Genomic DNA, 26,803 nt, shown 5'->3' with positions numbered 1-26,803 from the left:
TACTCTCCCCTCCCAACAACAGCTCAGAGGGTTTTGGTTTTGTGCCTAAAGCCGAAACCCAACAGCTCTGCAGATCCCAGTGCCTCAAATACCCATTTTCCCCTTATCCCCTGTGCTGACTATGCAATGTAGCACAGGTTAACACTGCTGTGTTTGAGCTGGCTTGGATGGCTGTCTCAGGGGAGATAAGCTCTGTTAAGAGAGGCTATAGCTGGTCACTGAAAGGTGACCTTCTGCTCGCACACACTGCATTTGTACTCATGAGGGGTTTTTTGTGCAAACGTATTCTGTATCTTAGGAAGCATCAGAACAAGGACGCTTTTTGTGCTCCTAAGGAGAGCAGCAAGAGAGTATCATTTTCTTTGGGGAAACTCAGATAGGGTTGCTATCTCATCTGCTGCTGGAGAGACCAAAGGACCTGCTTGGTTATGATTCAGCTGCTCAAGATGCTGAGACAGCATTGCTCTCCTCCCAGAAGCAGCCTGGCTACTCAGTGTACAAGAACCACGTGACTTTTCAAAACTCTAAGACGCAGCTTTGGAAAACCCAGGAAGGAACCAGTGAGACCAAACCTAGAAATCAGTTCAGTCTCTATTCCTTGGTCAGTCCCTGAAGATGGCCTCAACATCACAGGACCCTTAGGAATAAATCCAGGCAGTGGATGCACTGAGACAGTGCAATGGATGGAGAAGATGGTCCGTGAGCCAGGCTGGAGGAGCTCACCATTGTGAAACTATACCCTGGACACTTTCATCCATCTCAGTTAATGGAAGGTGTGGAAAACTCAGTAGGGTGGGGGATCAAGGGATCATGAAGGCGTGGGTGCAGAGGTAGAAGATTATTTTTCACAGTATTAGCTTTACCTTTGCAAGTGAAAAGGAATTTCCAATATTTTTACAACCTGCAAAAGATAGAAAGATTTAAAACACAAAATCTTTTTATTAAAGGAAAGACAACCATCCTCACTAGTGGCAAATGAACTTCTCCTCAGTATGTGTCTAATTAGGATCTCAGAAGAGTATCCAAGCTAATAAATAAGATATGTATCTCCTGAGAACAGCTTTTGTTGTTTTCTTTTATAGATCTTTGTTCCTCCTGCGCTGTACGGTCTCCAGGGCATGGCCTGTGCTATGGAGTGCCAGATGTATTATCTGATTTTAGGAGATCATAATTATGAGGAATATGTCAGAACAACAGAAAACTTCATTTAAAAACCCAATTAAAGCTGCCGAGTGACAGCTACATACTTGTGTGTTGCATCACCTCCTAATCCCAGCAGCTTGGATGTGGAGAAGAGAGTAGTTAAGGATATCCAAAACGTTAGATTAAGATATCATAAGGTCCACATGAGATGGGGATTTTCTGACTATCAGTTAAAATTAACATACATTTTGTGATGGAGCAGCAACCCTGAGATCTGTTTTGGAGTGGTCATCTCAGGATCTGTGGTCTGATGGCTGGGTCATCCTTCCTCATGAGTGGTAGGACATTTCACAAGAGATTCTGGATAAAGAAATGTAAACATAACTGTGTGTGTGCTTCACTGTGGGAGATGCTTGGCACTGGGGTGGCACCAACACAGGCATTGCTGGAGCACCTTCACCAGTAGAGACCACCAGAATGGGATGCTGAGGCTGATGCCATCACAGCCATCCCCATTGCTTAGTGGGCTGTGGAGGAAGAGCATTGGTGTGCCAGGCAGGGGAAGCTTTCAGGTGGGTTTTTTGGGAGCTAGAAAAGCAGATAGAGGAAGGAGGTGAGAAGTTTCCAAAGCCTCCAGAACAGCAGCAGGCACCATCTTCTTCCAAAACTGGCTGAACCTGTCTCCCTCCCATCATCTTGCTGTGGTTTTTAGGGTGTTCTAAGCCCCTGGCTGGCTGAAGGGCACTGGGCACAAGGGCTGCACCCACCTCCTGGGCCAGGCCAAGCTCTTCCTCTCTGAAAAGGGGTTGTTTCCTCTGTTCTGCTCGGGGACCTGCCAGGACAGGTGGAGCTCTGGGCCCTGCTGTCAAACAGGCTGAGCACTTCCAGCCAGGAATGAGTCCGCCCATATGGCCCCATGGGAGGGGGGCCCAGAGTCAGGGATAGAGAAGTACAGTGAGATTTTCCTTGGTTTGTTTTTAAGAAAGAAGATTTTAAGACTTCTTTTAAAAACCATGATAATGTTTTCAGACTTTTAAAAAAAGATAATTTAACTTTTTTAAATAAAAGGAGAATTAAATATTTTTAAAAGCTTTTTTTAAGAGGGTTTTTTTAATAGAGGATTTAAGACTTTAGGGGGACAAAAGCAGAATTTATGAGCTCTTAAAAAAAAAACAAGGAGGAGAATTTAAGACTTTATTTTAAAAGGAGAATTTTAGTTTGTTTTGTTTTGTTTTTAGACTTTTTTAAGAAAGAAGAATTTAAGTTTGTTGATTTAGTGCTTTTTTTAAGAAGAATTTAAGACTTTTTTTTTTAAGGAGAATTTTAGATTTGTTTTTTTTTAAAACAGCCGAAGCCGCGGTGTGAGTTTGGGGCGCAGGGGGCGGGGCGGGGCTCACCTGGCGGGGGCGGGGCTCACCTGGCGGGGCGGGGCTGGCGGGGCGGGGCGCGGCAGGGGCGGGGCCGCAGGTTTCCGCGGCTCCGCGCTGCGGAGCGGAGCGGCGGGACGGGAGCGGGGCGGCCGCCGCCGCCCAGGAGAGGAGCCGGAGCTGCAGCTGCTGAGCCGTGGCCGGGCCGGCGGCAGGTGAGTGCGCACCGGCGCGGTGGGGCCGGGCCGGGCCTCCCGGCCAGTGGCCGCCGCTGCTTTTGCAGCACCGGGGCGCGGCCCGGCCCTGCCCTGCCGCAGCCGGGTCGGCACCTCCGGGAGCGGCCCCGGGGAGGGGGCTGCGGCTGCGGCGGAGCCGCTGGACATGGGGCTTCGCGGGGAGGGCTGTCTCCGGGGTAGCCGGCGCCTTGCCGCCTGGCAGGGCCCACGGGAGCGGGGGGCAACCCCCCGGGGCTGCAAACTGGAGCGGGAGCGGTGAGGGGCTGGCTTGGGGCAGGGCGCCGCAGGAACCCCGGATCCCGTAACGAGAGCCGGGGCTGGGCTGACTGGGAGCGGCTTTCGGCGCTGGCGAGCCCCCGAGCCCCAGTGCCACCTGCCTGGTGCCGCGCCGGTCGTGTCCCGATCAGTCAAGCGCCGGGTGGTTTTGCCTCCCACCTGCTCGGGGAGCCGGGCGCTGGCACGGGCATCCCCAGCAGCTCTGGCCACCGGCATGGGCCACCCAGGCCGCGCTCGGAGGAGCAGCATCGCGGCCCCACTTAGCGCGGAAAACGCTGGCTAGAGCCCCCAGCGGAGGAGCAGCCGAGGCGGCGTGGGGTCTCAGCAGTCCATGCCAGGAGCCTCCTCCCCTCGCGGTCTGAATCCCTGGGACAAAGCTGTCCGTCCTTCCTCCGTTCAGAGACGTCTCCGTCTCCCCGAGGAGAAGGGTTAAATTCCTCGATAAGAGCCAGACTTCAGCTGCATACTTCTGATGCCTTCTGTGAACTCTGCCGGCAGGTTGGCAGGTTGTTTCGTAACTCCACTTGTGGCCTGCTGCGGGGAGGAGGAGGGAGGGGGGACGGGATACTAAACTCCTCTCCCTGTTTTTTCCCTGCCCTGCAACAGCACTTTGTAACTGCAGGTTAGAAACCCAAATGTGTGTTAGTGTGGTATTTGCGCAGAAGAAGAGGTCAGAGCCGCGCACCCCTCACTCAGAGGGGCTGCCTCCAGCACAAGCCGTGGCACTCCCCTCAGGGTGGCTGATTTCAGGAGAAATTAGGGAGAAACAGGTGGAAACGAGTGAGAAGTGCTCCGGGAAGCAGGACAGAAGCTTTGTCTGCTCCTCGCAGGGAGCGAGAGCCAGCTCTCAGAGATGCTGGTGTTAACGGCATGCTGGCGGGCCCTGGCCCGGTGCTCTGCCAAGACTTGCCAGGCAGGCACCGGGCCCCGGGAACGTGTGGGAGCACGAATGCCAGAGCTCTGCCGTCAAATGGCAGGGCGCTGGATCCTGCCGGGACGGGACAGTGATGCTACACACACCTGTCAGCTCACCTCGAGAGGCAGCTGTGTGGGGTTACACTCCTCATGCGGCAAGAATTGCAGCTCTTCTTAGGGAGAAGAGAACAAATGCGTGTGCACATGCTGTATGTGCAGTGGGTAGGAGTGGGAGCATTTCCAAATGCTGCTTGCCTGCCTTATCGGTCAGTGCTGGTGATGTCTGCTCAGGAAAGGGTTGTGGGGAAGGACAGACATTCTTACCTTCTGCTGATGCTGCTGGAATGCCAGGAATCCTCCTGCATCCCAGTTATCTGCTGGGAGAGCCTGAGCATGCTGCCTGGCCTCCCTCTCCATATAGCTCCGCTGGCTTCCCCACACCCTCTTGAAGGAAATGGCATAGAAATCAAAAAGCTCACACAAGTGCTTACATCTTCCTAAAGCCTTTCTTCCACCATTTCATAGAAAGCTGGGAGGCCAGGGAGCACAGCTTGCAGCACCTGTGGATGCCCAGCACCCAACGGCATTGAGCACTGCAGGTCTGGGGGTCCTGCACTCTGAAATTTCCTAGCAAGGGGGTGGCAGTTGCTCTAAAATACAAAACTCTTTGCAAATGAGTGCAAGACAGACATAGGAATTAGTTTTACCCAGGGCTTGAAGAGGGGAACCTGAGCAAATCTCACCCTGAGATAAAAAAACAATTAAAAACTAAGTTTAATTTATTCTAATTTTCCCCTTATGCTTAAAAAAAGTGAGTTATGGCTATGCTCAGCTACTCTGTAGCTTTGGATACCCCCAGGCCCCAGTGAGGGTGCTGGGGAGCTTGCCAGGCTTGACCAAACCTTTGGGTGGCGGCTGGCCGAAGTGGTGCAGCAGCAGCCAGCCTGAATCATCCTGGCTTCCCTACTCTTGGAAATATGACTTGACCAAAAAAGGTAGTGTGGTGTAATTGCTGAAGATACAGGGATTTACAGCCCCAAACAAATAGAGGAGCTTCTGTGCTGAAGAATTGTGGATGTTAAATGGGTTTGGTGGAAGCTGGTGTGCTCTGACAATGTGTGCGTTGTCCACCTCCGTAGTGGAGGTTTGTACTGTGTTTGCCTTCACCATCACCATGTGCTGCAGGAAAATATTGCTTGAGTGTCTCTGCTACCGTCTGAACTGCACTGGTTCATCTCATCCATGTTTTTCGGCGTCTCTCTGTCCTGCCTTGTGTCTTCTGCTATATGAAGAACCTCCAGTGGTGGCTTGGAATGGACCCAAGCCCGTGTTCTGTTGCTTCTCTGTTGTGGGGGTGATGCTTTGGGACCAAACCCAGACAAGGGGTTAATCCTCCCTGGCTGGGAGGCCATGATGTGTGTGCCAAGACTTCAGAGCAGAGTATTTTCTGGAGTCTTGCGAGGTCATGTGCTGTGGTGAGCTAGGAAGAAGTCCAGGTGCTACTTGACAGTGGGTTGCTCTGTGCCCAAGATTAAATAAATGTGAGGGGACACTAAGTGTTAGCTCTGTGTGTATGCATTGTTTTTGAAAGCTTCTTTTTAAAGGATGTTCTTCCATCTGTCCCAACTTGTCTGTGCCCTTGTAAACCTGTGTAGTCAAATTAAGGCATAAGCATGTCTCCACTGAAGGATTTTAACAAAATCCTATTGTTGCAAATGATTGCTACCATTTTTATGTCCTTCCATTTTTCAGATGCCAAGTTCATGAGCTTCTAAAAGCAGCTGATTATCTGGCTTTTTGTGGATTGGAGTCAGCACTTTCTTGAGGGCTGGGGTGCTTCCAGCTGCCTCAGGCTAGTCATCTAGAATAACTTGTTGCTTCAAAAAAAAAAAAGAGGTTGAAAAAATAACCTGGAACACTTCTTACCCAAACACATGGATGGATCAACCCTAAGCTGGAAACTTCTGGGCAGCTGAGGATTGTCTGAATTTTGGAAGGCTTTCTCTGCTATTTCCTAACCCTGCTGCAGTGCAGAACCTGCTGAAGCTATTTGTCTTAGGAGCTGCGTGCTCAACCTTTCCCAGGTGCCTCCTGTGTAACTGGAAGGACTGATGATGGGATATCCCAGTGCTCTCAACAGAGTTTTGGGATCCAGAGTCCCCCATGGATGTTCTCCATGATGTTAAGACCTAGCACTATGCTCCTGAGCACAATGGGGACTTGGGAGGCACACAAAGCATCCTGTAGGAGAGTAACTGTGTTGTCAGAGAAGCCCAGCAAGTGGCAGCTTCCCCTTTGCTCCCTGCTTTTCCTACCAGCCCAGGGAAGCCATTGGCACCCAGATGGTGTTGTGAAGCTGTCTGTGTGATTGCAGGGAGAACACTTGAAGGATTCTTGCTGGTTTAATGATTCCTGCTGGGAACATTGCTTTCCCCAGGAAGTGTGAGTGTGCGGCAGGGAGCTGGTCTCTGCCTCTGGATGATTGCCTGAGGCAGCTGGTGGTGTGCAGCAGGTTGGATGAACACCATAGGCATCTCAAGATAAGAATAAAGATGGGTTGATTTGGGTTTTTTGGAGGCTTTGTGGTTGCTGTTTTCACTTGCCAGTTTATATTTTCTTTTCCATGTTCTGGCAATGTTTGGAGGTGTCAGCGCTCCTTTCTGCAAGGAGCCAAACATGCTTGTGGTGGGAATGCTGGGTAGACCAGGCTTTTACCTCTTTGCATGTTGTGATTGGTTCTGGCTGGTTCCTGCAACATGAACACACACACCCCTGCTTCTCTGAGGGACAGCTCAATTGTCAGAAGGCAGCTCGTGGTCCCCCGGCCTCTTGACCAGTATGCCCAGGTCTTTGCATAATGGTTTGATCCTGTAGAAAGTCTGTGTTTCCCAGACTTGCTCTGAGGTCATTTCTCCTTCCTCTTCTCCCTGCCCTGATTCCTCTGGAATGGGGCTTTCTCAGGGCTGCTTGTCACGTCCTTGGGGTCCTATCCCAAAGGAGTGGATCCGTGACGCTTTCCCAGGGCTAACCCAGCCTGGGCACAAGGTTGTAACACGTCATACCTGGTCCAAGGTATTCCCTTCTGCCCACCATCAACGGGGAAAAAAAACTGTATCTGCATAGGCATTTGTGCCTCAGAAAGGATTCCTGTAGTTGTTTGGGGGGTTTCATTGGGGTTTGTTTGTGTCTTTCTTTCTTTTTAAGACCTTTTCTATTGCTCTTTCTAGTCTTTTAAAAATCTTATAAACTTATGTAGCAAAAGGACATTTGTTCTTCCCACTCTGAAAGGGAAACATCCTTGGGACCCAGGAGTGAATGTACTAGAAACATTGCTTTGAATTTTTGAGATGCTGCATGCTGAGGACTAGTTGTCCCTCGAAACTACTTCTCAGGTATTTTTTTGGAGCGTTTTTATGCGGTTCAAGGATTGCCTAGACTGCGACGTTGGATTTGGTCCTGTCCTCTTTGAATTCACTTGGCTTTTTAATGACCTGCCAGGAGCGTGAAAAAGTTGGAGTAGGAAGTTCAAAAGGACATATTTCCACAAAGTGACCCCAGGTGAGCATTAGTTGTGTGAGGATTAAGCTCCTAAATGCTTTGGAAAAAACAATATATTTTTATTGAGTCCCCCTTTCTTCACAGGCAGGAGAGCTGGCGCAGTCCCTGGCACCAGTTCCTGTCCTACCCTAGTCCTTCAAATATCACTGAGTGCTGGCATACTTTGACTGCCAGTGTTTAGACCTACATGTGGAGAGGGAGGTGACATCCTTTGCTGGCATCAAAACCCCTTCAGCCAAAGGTCCTCTGCCTCCCAGCAGAGGCCATGTGGCCATGATTTCTATCACTTGTTGAAGGACAGTGATTTTTACCCCTGGATTGATGTCCCAGACTGAGTTGCCTCTCCAGAGATATGCCATGATTTTAGTGCTTTAAGAGCTTATTATCTCTGGGTAGGTTTAGGTGGGATTGATAGCACCTCCGCCTAATTAACCAAGTAGTGTGAAAGCAGAGACTTCTAAAATACCCAAGTGTCTTATCAAAGGTTTCAGCCTGAATTAATTCTGATTCTCTTGTTTATTTGTCTTTGTGTCTGTGTGTGTGAGAGAAAGGAGCCTTTTCAGCTCTCTGCAAATGGTCATTAAAGACCTTTTCAATCCTATAAAGTTATAAATAAATATCCATGACAGCATGCACCTGCATATTCATCAGTGCATCCTCTCCTCTGGAGACCCAGCAGTGTGTCCTTGACGTGTGGCTGCTTTATGAAGCAGGCTAGGAAACTGCAAGTTATTTTGGAAATGGAAAATAAAATCTGGGAGGTTTATCCCTAGTTGTGCATTTGCTAATTTGTTAATCACCTTCTCCTGTAGGACGAGAATTGGAGTGGAAAGACAGTTGCTGGTGACTGACACCAGCTCTCCTGAAGGAGGCTAGAAGGCAGGTTGGCAGGAGAATATTTGTAGGTCATTTTGCTTTTTTGTGTCCCTGGTCCTACTTGGAGGAGAGCTGCAGAGCCTGAATTTTCCTGTAATCCTGTGGAAATGAAATTCTTGATTAACTTGAGAGGTGACAGGGAGAGTGCCTGTCTCCACTTGCCTTGTTGCTGGCCAAGGTGCATGTTGTCCTCTGGGCTGGACGGGGTGAGCATCTCAAGGAAGCTGTGCTTTGAGGCTTGTTTCTGGCTCTTCTAGAGGCATTGGAGCAAATAGCTCATTGGTTGGGTTTTCCCCATATGGGTCTTGCCCTCGAGCGGGGGGAATGGAAATTCTTTCTCTTTCCTCTTTGTCTAGGGAGGAGAAAGAGGGTACTTTGGAGTATTTCCAAGGCTTGAGCAGGCTCTTGCATCTCTAGATTTGCAATATTTGTCCGACTTGGGGAATGGGCTGTGTGTAATATCGGGGAAATGTTCACAACTTACTTTGTGCCTTCACTGATGACTGCTGTGGAAGATGAATGCCGCAGAGATACAGGACCTGCTGGCATATGCGTGCCAGGGTTGTGTTTCTGTGCAGATGGTCTGGCAAATACCCTTCAGAGCTGGATTGAGAGTCATCCCCTAAAGATGAAGAACCGAATCTAGATCAGCCTAGATCAATTCTAGATCAGCCTAGGGCCCAAAGATACTGATACCTAGCCCTGCTTCTGCTGGGAGGTGGAAACCTAAATACTTCCCCAGCCCATCCTGGGCACGGCATTAGGGCGAGCTCAATAGAAAGGAAAAAAGAGCATGGCAGTACAAAAGCCCTTCCTCTTTCTACTCTAATCTACTCATTGCTAATTTTGCTTCTCCCCCTTGAGAAGAAACTATGGATTTACTTTCAGCTGCTTTCATGAAGTCGCTCTTCACATGCAGGTCTGAGGGGGATAGTAATGGTTACAGGAATAGCAAGTGCCGCTAATGGTTCCCTTGAAAACCTTCATGTTTACAGCAGACTTTACTGGCCAGCTCTGCCAGCTCTTCTTCCCCCGTGGACGGTAACCATTAGTGCTGCAAGGGAGAAATGTGATGCATGAAGGTGCGAAAGATGATCCTTCCGCTTCCAAGGCTGAAGCATTGTAATGTGAGTGTGTGCAGTAGATGGAGGGGGGGTTTTCTCATGCTTTTTAATATATAATGAGCTTTTGGTTGGTGGTTCATCTCTGGGATGGACTGACTGGTAGTCATCCCTGAAATGTCATTACTGCCTGTGATCCTTGAATTGGCTCTCAGTGCTGGCCTGCCATGCAATAAATCTTAGCTTGTTTGAGGGGGGGGGGGAAGTTTCCTGGCTTCTTTCCAGTGTTATTTCTGAAGCCTTCATGTGGGTCTGATGCTGTAGCAGATCCAAAAGCTTCGGTTAAAGAAATGGTGAGAGAAGTCCCCACAGGTGGAGCTGGGATGGAGTGAGTGTCTGACATCAGCCATAGTATGAGCCTCCCTCCCCTAAATCCCTGCTGGAGGCCATCACCCCAAGGACTGTCCCCATCCTGTGTCACAGCCCTGACACAGGGCTCAATATTGCTAGCCTCCACAGGTGTGTTAGTCTGGGTCTGTAATTTTGGGGAGGAAGTGGAGCAGAAAATCCCCAAGCCTCTATTTTTCTCTTAATGGGTGGTTGTTGGCATAGCACTTACGGCTCTCCAGAAATCTGTCTCTTTGGGCAGCTCCTGCAAGATCCTCATGTGTGGGGCTCGTCCTCCTTGGGCTGCCAGGGGACTTTGGTGGTGGTCTGTGACTTCAGACTCAAGTCATGCTTCAGCTCTTGAGCATGCGAGTGCCACAGGATATAGTTTTTCTTTCACATCTTTTGGGTGCAAAAAGCCCTTGAAACATGGATGAAACTTCTGCAGATGCCGAATGTGCATCACACATTGTAGGATGCCCACAGAAGACACTGCTTGCTGTCGAAGCGCGATGGTGCTTGGGGGTGTGTTTAGGCTGGGGTCCATCTGCACATCTCTGGTAAAACTGCACCTTCAGGTTAAATTACTGATTTCAGTAATTTGCTGATTTTTAGGGCTTGCTGTCAGGCACATCATGTCAGACTGGGGAGCTGGATGGGGGATGGTGGGTGAACCAAGGATGTGGGGGCCATTATGGCCACCCCTACATAAGCTGCTTGGGTGTAAATTAGAGCTCCATGCCTGCTGCTTCCTTGCTCCTGGGTGCTTGTGGTTGCCTTGCGTAAGAGCTGGTGGCTTCCATAGGCCTGAGGGGTGAGTAACACTTGCACACCTTCGCTGTGACAGGGAAGCATAAAAAGTTGCCTCTCTGGGCTGTGACCACTCTGGTAGGACTCGTTTGTCATCTCTTGAGCACATTTAACCACTGTCAGTGATTTGTGCTGAAGTAACCCATTTGCTGCTCTGGTTTGGAGCCCAGTGCAGGTGTCCTGCCCACAATCTGGTGGCCCCAATGCTGAAGGACAAGACGATGACCTCTTTGGTAGGTGGCCCTCTTGACAGCTTTGCACCAGGCCACGGGATGTGTTCCTTCAGGATTCTAGGGCCACCATCCTCAGGACAAGCTGGCACGATGGAAAGGGCATGTACCCAAGTCACTGTAGGCAGGGGCTTTGTCTGTTGCTCCTGGATGCAGTGGCAGTGACCATCAGTGGTCCCCAGATTCTGCTGCACAGGCAGCTCGTTCAGAGATTTCGATGGTCATTTCTGCCCAGCATGGGAACTGCCAGCCCTGGGAGCGCCACACCATCAACCCTTGCCATGGCTGACCTCTGCCCAGTGCTGGACATGCCAGCAGTGTCAGCATTGACTGTGGCATCACCTTCTGGCCTGGGAGGGACATGGCATGGAAAGCCCAGCAGAGCTGCTTGATCCCTGCAACGGCCCAGCTGAGGGCAGGTGATCCCACTCTGAAAGAGGGACTCGAGGCAAGAGGACACTGTTGATGGTCTGGAGGGAAACCTGGACCACAGCCCATCCCCTCCGACCTGCTGCGGGATGAGTGTTGTCAGGAGGCTTTGGTTCTTTATGGATCTTCTCTGTGTTGGGTCACCTCTCCACATCTGAGTAGAAGGGAGGCTTCTCCCCCACCAGCGGTTTCAGCAGGCAGACAAGTACTATCTCTTCCCTTTGGTGTCCAGGAGCTGGGCCCGGTGCTTCGGGCAGTGAGAGAATTCAGGAAGTATTAAATAGCTGCTGGATGCGTCACCGCAGCACTTGATCCAGGGCATTGAGTCACAGTGAGCCTGCCAGTATGGAAGGTGGCGGCACCGGGCCACGCCTCCCCTCCCTGCTTGATGTTTTCTTATGTATTGGTTTATTTTTTATTTGTGTGCCTGAGATGAGCAACCCCCTGGCATTTGGGTGGGAGAGGAGCAAGAAGGTCAAGTTCAAAGTAGGAATAAAATGACTGACAGTACCTCAGCATTTTCCTGGAGTGTATCCAAAGGAATGCAGAGCTGCTGTTCCCTGTGGACACCTTGGTGCTTCATAGATGGGCTCATCACAGCCTGCAACAAGTACAAATACATCTTTATTAACTATGAGTCTCTATGACTCTACCCCCAGCCCAAACCCTGACCCGAAAGGCTGGTCTTCTCAATTCTTTTCAGTTTTAATTACACTTTCTGGGAAGCTCTCCCTGTGGCCCTGCTCTCCTGCCAGGGGGTGGACATAGTCAGGGAGGTGAGTGAACCCACAGAAATGTGTGAAACCTTAGTGCTGGCGGGATGCTCATCTCAAAACCTTTATGCTGGTCCCAGATGGTCCTTGTTAGGAGCTCTGGTAGAGGTCTTTGGGACGCTTTGGGATTTGGGTTGCAGGCTAGCCTTGCTGTTGAGTGCAATATGGGTGGGTTTTTTCTGAACCAGACTTTTTTTATTCCTGTGTGTGGCAAAATGTGGTAGAAAGGCTCTTGCAAAGTGCTTGCAGAGCAAGCTGGAAGGTGCTGTCTCAGCTTCTGAGGGACCCTGTGGGGGACACGGCAGGGGTCCCTGCAAATCAGTGGTGGGAGGGTGAGTGCACATGTATTATTTCAGGTCCAGGGAGATCACCAAGCACTGGTGAGTCCCAGCAGCCAATCAGGATGGCAGTTTGCAGGAGCAGAATGTTCATCCTCCTGCACATGCAGAAATGCTGCTTCATCTTCTCTTCCTTTAGCCTGACAGTTTCAGGGAGGCTGGGAGACAGCAATGCCAGTAAACAAAATAAAGCTGAAAGATCTAAGATTTTTAATTTTAATTTTTTTATTTTTTTAGTATCGGCATTTGAAATTCCAACTCTCAGGAAATCTGTTGAAGTCGTGGTATGAATCATCCCTACTCTCAATTTTAGGATGTATTGCATGGGGATGGGAGCAGAAAATTAGTCATTTTTTTAATCTGCTTCTGATAAAAATTGTGGAGTGGTGGGGAAAAGAATTAAATGAATGGCCGTCATGTGGCCCAGCACCTGCAGCCACCTGCTGGCTTCCCTGGTGCTGTTTTGGGGCAGCAGCAGGGCCTGGCAGCTGCCTGCCCTTCTGGTTTGTAATCAAAGTGACCTCCTAGGGCAAATACAAACAGACAGCTGGAAATCTGCCTCCCGTCCAGAACCTTCTCTTCCCCAAGAAAAGCAGTTCTTGCTCAAGGAAAAGCCCATTTTTTCTGCTACCAGGTGGTGTAACAAAGGTATCCGCTGTTAATGCAGGTGGTTGGCAGCAAAGCTTGAGAAGAGGAGGGTCATATTTGCAAGTGGAGCAATGAGACTGTCCCCCAGCTGTTGGGTTTTTTTGACTGATGGTAAAGAGCTGGGTGGGCTACAGCAGAGGTGATGCTGGGGCTGAGGTGAAGGCTTTTAGGTTTATTGCCTGGTGGGTTTTTCTGAACTAGGGTGATACTGGCATAGTGGGATATTGGGAATGAGATGCTATGTTAAGGTTGTGATGTCCCTCCCAAGCAGGAACTGGAGGGTGCAAGGAGCGTTGGAGGTTTACCTCAGATGAGGATGAACCTTCATCTTGTCAGCTCCCCTGTGAGCCCAGAGCTTTGGAGGAAGAGGGCAGCCAGGCTGGTTTTGGGTGGGAGCTGATCCTCCCTTGGAAGGCAGGAGGGAGCAGCCCCCAGCTCTATTTAGCACCCTCTTCAGGGGGACAGATAACATCCTGTATCTGGCACCGAGCTGGGCACAATGACTCCCAAAAACCCCAGTTGTTACAATGAGTGATCAGTTAGTTAACAGGAACCCCCTGTGCTTGCAAAGATATAAGGAAACAATAAAATCGACTGGGTTTTGAGGTGCTGAGGAATGTGAGAGGGAGAGATACAGCGAGGACAATGCCCTGGCTGCTTTTTTGTGGGAGTTTCTCTCACATGAGGAGAAAAGCTGGCTGCCACCGCTCCCAGCTTTTTGGCAGTGGTGTGCCACGTGCTGGCTGCTGGTAAATGATTGCCCAGGAGCGCCAGCCAAGGCAGAGCCAGAGGTTGGTGCGGGGTTTGAACCCAGACAGGTGCCTGGGACCCGTGTGCCGGCAGCCATCCTGCTTCCACAGCCCGCAGTGTTCGGCAGCCACTGGATTTCTCGGGCAAGGTGAGACTGTGTGGCGTGACTCAACAAGCTGGGTTATTTTTCTTATTTATTTTTACACTCCTGGCCTCCTTACCGGGTCATGGTACAGGAGGCGGGATTTGATACTAGCTGGGTTGCTGGCAGGGGGATAATGCTCCCCAGGATGTGTTGCCGCTCCGATTTTGGCATTAGGATACTGCTAAGGGGGAGGTTGGGGTGTGTCTGTTAGTGTACAACAGTGGTTTCAGGGTGAGCTGGGTGGTGCCGCAGTGGCACCTGGACTTTGCTCCATGCCAGGGGACAGTTGCAGCCGTGAATACACAGGATAGGGAGAGCAGTGCCAAAACCCAGCTTTAAAATTAAATTGGGTCAAATCTTGTAAATTTTGGTGGTTTGGGGCTCTCAGGGATGTCAGTCAAACCCAACGTGCCCTTCACCCCCACCGGTTTTCCCCGGTCGCTCAGCCAAGGCAAACATGAGCTCAGCGCTGAGGTATTTGCGCTGCTCTGTGCCCACAGAGGTGGGCAGGGAGGTGACACCACCAGGACCCGGCACCTGCACAGAACAGCCTCACCAAGACATGTCTTCCCTATTTCTTCCTCACCTTTCTCACATCATGACTAAAGTTCCTCGTCACTGAAGGTAGGACCCTTCAAGCCCCCGCCTTTGATTACTCAAGTAGGCAACAAAAAATAATGAAGGTGTGTTTAACCTGAGTTCAAGCTTTCTCACAGCCTGGCTGCAAACTTGGGACAGCTGGAGCTCAGGATGGAGGGGCTGCAACCACATGGGTGAGGTTGTGAAAGCAGTTTGTGACCCTCAGGACAGAGGGCCTGGAAGTTTCCTGTCTATGTTCCTCCATGCAGGGCTTTCAGACAAGATTGACACTACTAAAAACAGTATTATAACAAGGAAAATAGATATATCTTTGCACAGTGTTTGAAAACAGCATAAGCTCAAATATTTGAATTCTTGACAGCTTGTGCTTAATTTTTTCTTATTTACGACCATTGCAGTTGTTGAGCTGCTGGAAGAGGCAGGAGTTGGGTGAGCCCAGGCTAACAGGTGTTGTTTTAAGCTAGAAGTAGCTGATGGGTTAGAGTTGAGTCAGACCCCAGTGTTGGTCAGAGCCTGGGCTTCATCATGGGTGTTCATGCCTGGATCCCTCTCCCAAACCCGACTTTTGGTCATGTTTTTATGCAGAAAGAGGCATTATTTTAATTTCTTAATCCCTCTCTGATAAATTGAGATGGATGTAAATAGATTAAAATGTACATTATCTGCACCTTCCCTCAAAATCCCATTGCAAAAGCAGGCATCCAGTGGTTTCTCTGCCTTTTCCAATGTTGTTTGGAAAATCTTCCTGTGCCATGCTGCCAGATTGTCAGAGAAATTGCAGTGAAAGTCTAGCAAACCCATTAAAAGTCTGTGCTCACAGAAGAAATTACCTGGGCATCCTCTGGACACCATGCAGTTGCACAAACCCCATCTCTTCCCATCACAGAAAGATTTGGACCCACTGCCCAGAGATGAGGGAAAAAATTATTTTTCTTTGCAGATGAAAATCAGTGTTTAATAACATCAACAAAAATGCAATCTGTGCAGGGCAGCAGCAAGCCTTGGTCTAGGATTCACCCATGGGATGATGATTTAATGACACTGCTTTTCAAGTGTCATGTATTCCTTGTTAGTGGCTTGGGATGGAAACCTGGTTTCTTTTCTCCCCACAGGCAGCCTGTCCTGCAATGACCCAGTGCACCTGAGGCCCAGCAGTCGTGGGGATGGAGCTGAAGGTCTGGGTGGATGGGATCCAGAGGGTTGTGTGCGGTGTCTCAGAACAAACTACCTGCCAAGAAGTGGTCATTGCTCTGGCACGGGCCATCGGTGAGCCATCTCCATCTGCTGGGGGGATGCCCCATTTGCAGGAGCTTCCTGGGAAGGGGAGACCTTGAGTGGGTGGGGGTCCTACTCTGCAGCTGTGGGGATGCCACCAGCTGCTGCCAGTGGGGCAGCAGCCTCAGCACACCAGTACTGGCCACTGCTTTCCCTAAATGATATGCTCACCTCCCGGCAGGTCAGACAGGCCGCTATGTGCTGGTGCAGAAGCTGCGGGAGAAGGAGCGGCAGCTGCTGCCGCTGGAGTGCCCCCTGGAGTCCCTGGCCAAGTGTGGGCAGTATGCCAACGATGTGCAGTTCATCCTGCGGCGGACAGGCCCCAGCATGACCGAGCGGCCCTCCTCAGAGGGCGCTCCGCAAGCTCCCGAGAGGACGTTCATCCGGGCCAGTTTGCCCATCAAGCCCAGGCTCACCAGCATGGATGCACCCCGTTCTCGGGAGCCAAAAAAGTCCATGACCTTCAACTTGGGTCCTACAGGCTCCGGTGACCCGTTCACTGTGAGCCGATGGAGGCACCAAACACGGGAAGGGATCGACTTGGAGGGTGGTGGGATTGTCCAACCCTCCAAAGAGGAGCTGTTTAGGAGGGTGCTGCAGCAGCAGGAGCAGCTGCATTCCTTGGAGGCCCATGGGGATACCCTGGAAATGGACCTACGGCTCTGGGAGCGCAGCCGGCTTGCCGGCCAGGAGAATGAGATCCTCTATCTGGAGCAACTGGTACGAAGGAATGAGACAGAGCTGGGCGAGGAGGAATTTTGGCAGAGCGAGCTCCGGCTGGAAAAGGAGTGTGAGCGAGAGAGGCAGGAGCGGGTTAGAAGCCTGCGGGCCAGCCTGGAGGAGTACACCCAGAGGATCTTTGAGCTGAGTGCCCGGACTGAAGCCCTGCAGGAGGAGATCCAGTGGGAGATGGCTGAGAGGGCCAAAAGGGGGAAGGAGATCTCTTTGCCCAGCCCCATAGAGCTGGAGGATATGGCCACCAAAATGAAAAGGGACCTGGAGGCCAAGGTCAAGCAAGGCACTCAGCTGGAGAGCAACCTGGCCAGTGTGGAGAAGGCCCTGGAGGAAGCTGAAAAGAACCTGCAGGTAGATGGGACTGGGTTGAGCCACCCCATGGGATAGTGAGACCTTTGGGGAGGGGATGGGACCAGCTTTACAGCCCCATGGACCAGTGGGTTGAGTGGGGTTAGTTACCCTACCTGGGCAGTGAATGTGGCACTGAGTGCATGGAGATGGCTCAGCAGCAGTGATCACTGTCAGAAAGACACCACCACTCTGACCCGGCTGGCACAGGGTCCCACACCCATCGCCCTGCATGCAAGCTGCATCTGGGCTAAGGCTCCTGCTGGCTAGTGCACTGGGAGCACAGCATCACCCTGCTCCAGCACAGACAATGGTGCTGGAGAGCAAATGGTCCACATGTGGGGTTGGTGGCATTGGCACGAGGATCGATGTTATCTTGGATGAAGGAGTCACAGAGGGCATAGCATAGGTCCTCATGGTGCCTGTGCACAAAGCCTTTTGACCATGCAAGCTGTGCAAGGGCTCAGGCTCATGGCAGGGGGCTGCACAGTGTGGAGATGGCAGCTCAGGCTGAGCTGTGATGCCCCCTCAGCTCACCTGTTGCAGCCCCCCCAACATCAGGGGGTCAAGGGGCTGTGTGACTCCTGCCTTCTGCCCACTGGGTCCCCTTCGGTGGAGCAAAAGCAAAAAGCTTTCACCCAGTCAGGCAGTGGTAGCTGTCCTTCCCCAGCTGACCGTGCTCACAGCATCTTGCCTTAAGCATCTCATTTGTGCTCGGCATCTCCCAGCACAGCAGCGGCTGCCATTTGCCGGCTGCTCGCACCCTCTTGTGGAGATGCAGCAAACCAGGGCTGTTCCCAAAACAATGCCTTCTCATCGCCACTGCCTGAGCACCCTCCTTCCTGCAGACCCTCGGAGAGGGGCAGCTGAGCCACGGTACTCCTGAGGTCCCCTCCACTGGCTTTGGCAGAGTGAGCCCCAGCTGGGGGAGCAGCCCCAGGGGTTGTATCCCCAGGCTGTGGCCTGGGGACATAAAGGGAACATGCAGCTCATCCTGTTCCCTCCCTCGGTGTGTGTTTTGCAGGCCCAGACCCAAGAGCTGGAGGAGTTAAATAAGGAGCTGAGGCAGTGTAATTTGCAGCAGTTTATTCAGCAGACGGGGGCCACGGTGACTGTCCTGCAGGCCAGGTCTGAGGAGGATGCCCAGCCGGAGCCGAGCCCGTGCGAGCTGCCAGCCTACCGGAGAAACGGAGGTCAGCATGCTGCCGCTGGCTCGGCCGCAGGGGCTGCTCCGCGGGACCCCTGCCCGCTCCCTGCCTCCTTCTATAAGGCGTCAGTCCCAAAGCTGGCTGGTTCTGCCCTGGGCACTGAGGTTAGGCAGCAGGGATGGGGTTTGGTGCTGACACGACAGTCGCTCACCACTCCAGTGGGTCTCTGAGCTTTGCCACCCCCGGGGTTCCTTCCTCGCCCCCATTGAAGTCTGGGGGCTGCTCATAGACACGCTCAGAATTCAGATCCTGCAGTGCTGCTTTAGGGGCTGAGGTGGCTGCAGGGAGCTTTCCTTCCCCACCTTGCTGCATGCCACCGCAGCAGCTGTAGCAAAAAGCAGATGGCCAAGGGCCAGTGTCAGTCCCCAGGGGCTGTGGGCTGGTGGGGACAGGCTCTGGTCGCCAGTGACCTCTTTGTGTTTGGCAAGGGAAGGGTGAGTGTGGTGCCCAGGGCCATGTCTGCATCCTTGCAGGGACAAGAGGAGGTGGGGAGGGCTCTCACAGAAGGGGACCTGGTCATTTCTCCTCCAGAGCACCTGGAGTGGGTGACGTGACTGCCCTGCAGCACTGCGGCAGCTGTGCCCAGAAAGCAAAGCACAGGATGTGCAAGCCCTGCCTAAGCCAGGTGTTTTTCCCTGTCCTGTAGGTTTTCCTCCCACCGCTGGTACCGACTCGCCTCCCCGAGTCAGCACCAAGCAGCTCCTCAGCCATCCCAGGACCCTGCCGGAGCCCCTGGTGTCCAGCCTGAATCCTGAGGGTGCGTATGTCCTGTTGGGGCCCTGGGAGCATGAGCCAGTCTGCAGAGGATGGGTGGGAAGAGGGGAGAGGCTTTTGCTGCCCAAAATGGGCTGCAGAGAGCAAGCGTGTGCTGGTAGTGGGAGGCCGGAGCTATTTATAGATGCCATTAGGAAGCACAAAGCTCACACTCCAGCAGTCTCTGCTCTGCTGCCAGGGGCTCATATGCTGGTAGTCCAGCTCTCTACCCTGCTGGGAGCTGTGGAGGATGGTCCTCACCCCCTCTCCTGCCACTCTGGGCTAAGACTTCGCTGTGATTAGGGTGGGGAGAATTTGTATCCCGTCTTTTACAGGAGCTACTGTTGCTCCATCTTAGCAACCAGTTCACCCCAGACCCCTTTCCACCTCCTGTTACTCTTTTTTCACCTTGCACCTGGTTTTGAGTGCAGCAGAAGTGAGCTGTAGTGTCCTTGCCTGCCATGGCGATGCCGCCTCCATCCTGGCATCCCCTTCCCACCCATGCCACCATTGCCTCAGCAAAACCCTACTGCCATCCTCCTCACTGCCCAATACATCCACCCCCATCTTGCCAGATGCCGCAGCATCTGCATGTCCATCTCCCAGGTTTTGCACTCACGTACATCCTCTTTTCTGCTCCCCTTTTTGTGAGCGCTTGCCCACCATGGTGGGATTGCTCAAGTGGTTTTTTCTCTTGTCTTGCAGTTGTATCAACCAGGCAGAGCATCTGGAGGTAGAAGGGCCCGGGCAGTGGAGGATCAATTGCCTTGCAAGTGTAACTGTATAAATAAACCATATTATATATATATATTTTATATTTTTTTTTTTACTGCTTTATAACGTGAATGGATGTGGACGGCCAGACAGAGTATTTTTACAGACTATAAAATAAAACCAGAGACTGACGACACAAAGCAACCATCTTTCCCTGCGGATGAAAGTGACCCCCTTCTACTTTTTTTAAAACAGTTTCTATATTCAACAGAAAACAGCGGTGCTCCCATTCTGCATAGCCTCCTCAAAAGACACATCGCGCATTTGGAAAAGTCCTTGTTCCTTTGACTAAGGGAGCAGAGCTGCCATGGAGACCTGCCTGGAGACTCACCTGGATGGAGCAAGTTAACAGATTTTACAGCATCTCATCGCAGCAAGCAGGGCCATGACAAATAGCCTCTTCACTGGCTGCAGGGGAGGCACAAGAGCAGCTTTAAGACAAATTTCTGGCCTCTCTTTTCTTATATATATTATAAGAAACCTGTAGTAGAAGCCCATTTTCCATGGTGCCATGGACCATGCTTGAAGGGAGCAATGGAGCACAGAGCAAGAGCTTGTTTTTCTCATATCCACTTAGTTTTTCAACTTGTTTTTAAAATAAAATATTGCAGAATGAGCCCTTCCCCAGTGGTGATGTGAGTGGGGAGCAGGACCAAAATGCTCTTGGTGACATTTCCCCTGGGGGTTTTTTTGATTCTTTTTTCTGTTTGTTTTTTTTAACTCTTGATGGCCAGTAGCTACTGTTTCGTTCATCTGTCCTCTGTCCCAGTGGGTTGCCTTGTATTTTAATTGCAAAACCAAAGCGGTTTGGGGAGGGGATGAATTTGTCCACATCCTCAAGCCTGTTTTCAACGCGTCATATGCAAAAAACATGACTTGGGCACAGCGTTCACCGTAAAATCCTGCTTTCCCTGTGCGAATGTAATCCTGTGTGCTGCAGATCCAGTTTTCAATAAATCTTTGGGAAAGGATTTGAGCCAAGTGAGCGTGCTGTTGTGGGCAGGGTGAGCCATCTCTGACAGCTCCTGGTCCGGTGCCTGACGGACACATCTGAGCTGTTTGCGCACCCTGCAGCTGCCTCTTTCATTTCCAAGCCATCTCTTTCTATTTGCTGAATTAAAGCTGTAAGTATTTTATGACCGACTGAATCTTATGCACACAGTGCTCTTTTTTCTTTTTTTTTTCTTTTTTTTTTTTAAATCACAAAGTGCTTTACAGCCGGCGGATGCAGCTTGTCTCTGGTGAGATGTGGCCATCTCTGGGATGAAACATGACAACCTTTTAATAATGCACAGCAGCAGCTCGGAGCATTTTAGGACAGGAGGCAAAGGGGATGGCGTTTGTCTGCAGATAGGAGCAGGTAAGGGGAAACCTCCCATTTGCCTTCAAGCCCCTTTGTCTGCACCTGGATAACAGCAGCCAAGAATGTCAGCTCTTGCTGTCCATCAGCATCTCCCCTGAGACTCTGCTGGGCTCTGTCCCCAGGGACATGCCCCTCTCAAAGCCAGTTTTCAAGGTGCTACCACAGCCACCAGGTTGGTCAAGCGATATTGAAGGATTAAAGTTTGTTTTGTTGGGAGATCACTGGTCTCAGGTTACCACTGGAGAGCTGCTGCGGTGAGGAAATGCAATTTTGAAGTTGTCGTTTTGAATCGGGGATTTTTGTGGGGGTTCTTTTTCAAGTTCCTCCTCACCCCCCTCCTTAAACCATGTATCTCAGGGAAATTAGTTAAAAATGCATTTGCTCCATGCAGCTGCATCTAGTTTCTCCCATTTGCCTGTTTTTTGGACTTTGTGCACTCATTTTTTTGGACTCTCTTGCTTTTTAAAAAGATTCCACCTCGCTAAGAGAAGTGGAGGGTGATGGAGGTTGTAAAGAGCATTTCAGTGCTGCTTGGGAAAAACACCCAAGAAGTGGGTTCAGAAAACTCACTTGCCTTGGATATGGCTAGATTTTGGTAAGTCCTCTGCATGCCCTGAAACACTGACCTCTGCAGGTTAAAAATTGGATCTTTCATTTTGGGGGCTACATTTGTAGCTTTGCCTTCAGCAAAATAAATGGTAATAAAGAGAAAAGGGTCGTCACTTATGGCACTTCCTATTGGAAAAAACGGGGGCAGAAAATTAATTTGAATCTGATTTTGGGGGGGATTTTGCCCTCTGTTATGATTATATATTATTTATTGCTGTTGCGGGTTGCTTCTGTTCAGTCATGATCTCACAGGTCAAACCAGCACCAGTCTTTCCTGGAGGGAGGTGTCGTAGGGTGTGGAAAATAAAGGTTTAAAATATATATATCACAGCAGATTTTGGCCCTTCAGCTGATGCCCCTTGGCTGGGATGCAGGATTTGGAACTGTTGCATCGGATGGGAGACAGTGTAACTCGACCGTGTTCCCCACTGAGGTCTGATAATCAGGCAGGGGCCTAGGAAGAGTACTGTAGCCAGGGGCTAACTCTTGTTTGTTCAGCTCAAGACTGTGGCACTTTGCAGATTTTCTTCATTTTGTGTCCTACAAACCATCGCCCAGCTGCTGCCTAGGCAGCAGTGTTTTGTAAGGCAATAAATTACTTTGATTAACACCTCTGTCCCTGCTGTGGTGCACGTGGCGGTGGGGGGGAGAGGCGTTAATCAAACCCACACGTTACCTCAGGAGCTCCCCAGCCGTGGGTGACCTATATTCCTCCCGGCACGGGGGGCCTGCGATGGCAGGGCGAACGTGCGGGTCCCCGCGTGTTATTTAACTGAGTGAGGCTCAATACCCACTCTGGCTCCCCCGCCCTCCTGCTTTTATCTGCTCTAAAGCCTGTGTCAATAATACATTTCTGCCATTGAATATTTTATTGATGGTTTGACTTTTTTTGCTGCTCGCAATTCCCATTTCAAGGCTGCGTGATTGTTCCTAATTAAAATTTTATGCCCTGGGACAAGCCTTCTTGCTACAGTGGAGATGATGCTGTCCTTTTCTAGGCCACTACAGAGCAGTAGGAAGGAATTACCCATTGTTATGAGATTAAAACAAAGCAAATAAATTATTGTTTTTCTCTTGAAAAACAAACCAAAAGCCTAGCGTACGATGCGTACTGGAGAGGGAACAACTGGCTTGCGGGCAAGGCAGGGATCTAAGCATACAGGGTGGCTTGAGGATGCTGTGCCTGGCTGAGCTTCTTCCTTTCCTGTAGTGGGTGGGAATGAGCTTCAGAGCTTCTCTCTCCTCAGATGTTTCTCACTACTGGCTCCAGTGCCACCCAAAAATCACAAAGCAAAGGATATACCTGTTTGTCACTGGTCATCAGCCTCAGCTTTTTGCTGCCTTTTTTTTTTTTTTTAAATAAATCTGCAGGTTCTGTCAGCACAAGGCACCATTCAGGAGAGTAATTCAGCCACCTCCAGCCTCCCTGGAGCTCTTTTCGTCACTGCACTACATGATTTTTAATTTTTTTTAATATGGCGATAGAAAAATTGCCCCCATCTCTTCACCCATCTACTCTGGACTGTCAGCTCCTTAGGCCAGGCATCCTCTGCAGATGGTCTGGGTGCCAGCACCGCCCCAGGCCAGTACAGTTTCTCAAGACACTTACACCACCCCCAGTTCACAGTCACAGATTTGTACGAGTTCCTCAGTGTTTGGGTTTGGATTTTTTTCCCCTAAATTTCATCTAGAGTGGTAGAAGCACTTGTGCTGCCTCCCAGCCCCTGAATTTGGCAAGCAGCTTTTGAAGCACACACTTCAGCTCCAGTTACATAAGGAAAGGTGTGAATATCTGGAGGAGAAAATGCCTGTTGGCTTTGCTCCCCAAGTGGTGTCCAGATGCTCTGCTGCTCCTGGGCGCACAGCTTCTACCAGGGTAGTTCACTGCAGATGGAGAAGAGCTGCTTGAACTGGCATGTGTGTCCACGCAGGGAGCATTGTCTGCTCTCCTATGATGATTTTTCTTTTTGTCTCAGAGTACAGACTGAGTGCATCCTACCTTGCCCTGGAAAAAAAAATAAAAATCATAAAGCACTAGAGGATGCTGGGAAATTTTCTTGTTTATGGATGAGCAAGTTTCTCTCCCAATGGAACCTCCTGCCAGCAGAAATCTTTTTTTTTTTTTTTTTTAGGATGTATTATATAAGTCTCTGCTTGCATTTAACTAACTGACTTCCTCTTAAACAATTTATATACTCCTTCTATTCCTCAGAGGCCAGCCTGCTCCTTCGGTGAGGCTCACCACGTAGGGCCTGCCAGTGGGCCATGTTACAGACAGAACACGATAGGCACTTCTCGGTGTGATGCTTGGAGGGCTAGGCCTGCTTGTTTCCCTCCATGAGTTGCTGAAATGAGAACAAAATCTTTGAGGAGAACAGAGTCCCTTCAGCTCAGTGGGCCTGATATTCAGCATCTTCCCTCCTGTAAGGCACAGCCCTGCCTCTCACCGAAAAGCTAACAGCATCAGTTTTGAGGGGGAGCACCCAACTACTCTTGTTACTAAGCTAAGTATCACCTGTTTATTAGCTACTGAAAAACATGAAATTAAGGGGCATCACAGTCCTGGTGTATTTTCTCATCACTCAGGAGCACTCAGCAGCTCTCAGGCTGGGGCAGGAGGGAAGGCACTGATGCCGGGCTTTCTGCTTGAGGGACAACCATGTCACAACCTTCTGCTCTCCTTTTCAAGACATCTTCCCCGGCTACAGAGGCAAAATAAGAGATGGGAGGCACAGGGCATGCAGCGCACATCAGACACATCACTGAGAAGGCACAGCTTTCCTCTTCAGCTGGTCTGGCACCCTGGATTACAGTAATCAGCACCCAAACACTGTTTTTGCACTATTTATTGAAGACTTCAGGTGACAGCACAGCAGGTTAGTTTTGAATCACGCCTCAAGAATGTCAAAAACAGGAATTGAGCTGTGTGCTCCCCCTGCTTACTGGAGACACTCAAAAAACCAGCAAAAACAAACAAGCAAACTTCTTTTCAACCCCTTCCCTTTGCTTACTGGAGCTGAACAGGATGGTTCCATAGGTAGCAGGAAGTTGGAAGCATTCATACCACAGTGCTGCTCACTGGAACTGGGACAAGTCTTGCCAGGTGACCCGCAGAGCTGCTTCTGCCAGTGGCATCTCCAGGGGTTAGTCATCAGACAGCACAGTCCCAAACACGGGGTTATTTCTTCAGAGAGAAACAGAGCACCTTCATTTTCAGATGCAGATTTGTTACATGCACGGTCACCTATAAAATGAGGTGGTAGGGGACTCTGGGCTTCTGTTTCAGCTCTCAGACACAATTGTACTTTGCACCAGGTTTCCCTCTCTCCCTAGTCTCCACGTGGCTACACTGTGCTCCTGCCTGCTCAGGACTGGCAGTGGGAAGATGCTGTAGATGCAGCTAAGGAGGAAAAAAGCATTCCAGGGCTGAGACAGCTGCAAACTTGCCTGCCCTCCCCACCCCCTCCTCTGCCCCCATCAAAAAAAAAGGCCCACTTGCCTTCTGAACAAGCATGAAAGCAGCTTTAGTAAATTCAGTTGATTTTCCTGACTCTCCAGCGTCTTTGAGCACCCCAGACTCAGTCTGCACAGGGAACAGAGTTAGCTGATTTTTCTTGCGGAAGAGCAGGCGCTCCTCTGGGATTCAGAGGGAGAAATGACAAATAAGAACAGGCAGGAGAGATGGGGACAGGCAAAATTTCTCAGTGAGAGACTTTACCCATGCAGCGGACATTGCTCTGCCTTCTGTGCAATTAACTACTTACTGACCAGAGCACTGCCAGTTCCTTCAAATCAAGCTTTTACAGCGGTGCAGGGCTACATGGGAGCAGCCCAAGGAAGAGAGAGAATACCCAAGTCCTTTCAGGGAACCTTGGCAGGCTGCGGTGAATCCTAGCTTATTATTAGGAACTTGAGCTGACAATAAAGCTGTGCTGCTCTTCACAAAAGACACTTTGCAACTACCCAGCTTTTTCACCAGCCCAGAAATCACAAGAGAGAACTTTGTAGGAGAAGCCATCTGCTTCGTCACTTCCTCCATTTTTAATGACAGCCACCCTGGGTGGCTGGAAGAGTCCCTGCCTGGCTCGCCTTCCTGTTCCTCAGGGCCATGAAGTCAGAGGGCCCTGCGTGACATCACAGCACGATCATGCAAGACAGCTCTGAAAATGCCCAGCCGGGGCTGGGGCGCCAATACAACCCTGGCACAAGAAGCAGAAAGCAGCAAGGAAAGGTGAAGGGTGGGATGGGAACAGCAACAAAAAAGGAAAGTAAGGCTCGTCTCTGCTTTTCGTTTAACAGATTAGAGAGTCTCTCTTTAAATGTGACTCATCCAGGGCAATACTAGAGTTTCTTCTATTAACACACCCTTGGCAATAGCAGTTCAGTTAGTCACTGACCGGGTATCAAGACGTCACCGGCCAGGATGATGCGTCTCTTTAACTTGGTACGGAGTCCACTAGCACTTATTTGCTTTGGAGAAGAGCAGGGGAGGAAAGAGGGGCGCATGCCATCCCTCCTGAGCAACTTTACCGTCAACTATTTGCACCCACATGCCGACCCATTCCCTTCATCTCTGTTCCTGCCGGACACACTGAGCCCTGCTGCGAGAAGTGTTCCATCTTTCCGCGCTCCCCTGTGCAGTGCAGCCGATCGCGGGGCGCTACCCACGGCGCATCGGGGGTCCACGGCGCTGAGCATGGGGAGCCGCTGGAGACGGGACAGTGGCGCTGGGTGGGGGACGCCGACTCCTTGGCACGCCGGAGCCCCTCAGCGGGGCGGCCGGGAGGGGAGGCGGGCGTCGAGGCGTCGAGGCGTGGGTCCGTGGAGGCGAGGCGGCCGCACAGCGATGTCCGAGGAGCAGGTTAGCCGCTGTCACACGCACAGTGGAGTCGCCGAGAGCACAATGTGCGTTAGTCAGTGGCTCACCTGCTCCTGGAGGGTGACGGGGGGCGGCGGGGCCCGCCTGCAGCACAGGACACACCGGGCAGCGCGAAGGATGGGGACGCAGGAGGGGGGAGCAGCGCCGGGCTCCGCGGCGCGCCGGGCTGCAGCTCCGCGCTCCCACCCCCGGGACGGGCTCACCCGTGCGGCCCGGGGGCCGGCGGCGCCCCGCGGCTCCGGAGCGGGCGTCCCTCCCCTGCGCGGCCGCCGCTCACCTGCGCTCCCGCCGCCCCGCTCCCGCCGCCGCCGCCGCCG

General features: G+C 51.2%; 1 protein-coding gene and 1 long non-coding RNA gene across 7 annotated transcripts in view; one reads left to right on the top strand and one right to left on the bottom strand.

Annotated features, from left to right (window-relative positions):
• Positions 1-19,669, top strand: part of RASSF7 (Ras association domain family member 7) — a 34,297-nt gene extending 14,628 nt beyond the window's left edge. Inside the window, exons 1-7 of one of the 6 annotated variants that reach the window (XM_027703252.1) lie at positions 2,694-2,725; positions 12,637-12,683; positions 15,655-15,808; positions 15,999-16,903; positions 17,925-18,093; positions 18,755-18,865; positions 19,567-19,669. In XM_027703252.1, coding sequence (XP_027559053.1) covers positions 15,706-15,808; positions 15,999-16,903; positions 17,925-18,093; positions 18,755-18,865; positions 19,567-19,598 — 1,320 coding nt within the window. In that variant the 5' untranslated portion in view covers positions 2,694-2,725; positions 12,637-12,683; positions 15,655-15,705 and the 3' untranslated portion in view covers positions 19,599-19,669. Of the gene's footprint in view, positions 1-2,643; positions 2,726-7,255; positions 7,496-12,636; positions 12,684-13,831; positions 13,946-14,658; positions 14,721-15,654; positions 15,809-15,998; positions 16,904-17,924; positions 18,094-18,754; positions 18,866-19,566 lie in introns of those variants that run through there. The other 5 variants (XM_027703272.1, XM_027703267.1, XM_027703281.1 and 2 more) reach the window with 5 other exon arrangements.
• Positions 19,670-22,965: 3,296 nt separating this feature from the next.
• On the bottom strand, positions 22,966-26,800 carry LOC113977289. The gene is made up of 3 exons (XR_003537313.1): positions 26,764-26,800; positions 24,619-26,570; positions 22,966-23,612 (listed from the first exon to the last, which is right to left on the bottom strand). It is a non-coding gene; the product is annotated as an uncharacterized LOC113977289 (long non-coding RNA).
• Positions 26,801-26,803: the final 3 nt, after the last annotated feature.

This window comes from Neopelma chrysocephalum, unplaced genomic scaffold (assembly GCF_003984885.1).
Source record: "Neopelma chrysocephalum unplaced genomic scaffold, ASM398488v2 Primary Assembly neopelma1_24, whole genome shotgun sequence".
Lineage (NCBI taxonomy): Eukaryota > Metazoa > Chordata > Aves > Passeriformes > Pipridae > Neopelma > Neopelma chrysocephalum.
This window is presented reverse-complemented; position numbering and strand designations above follow the sequence as displayed.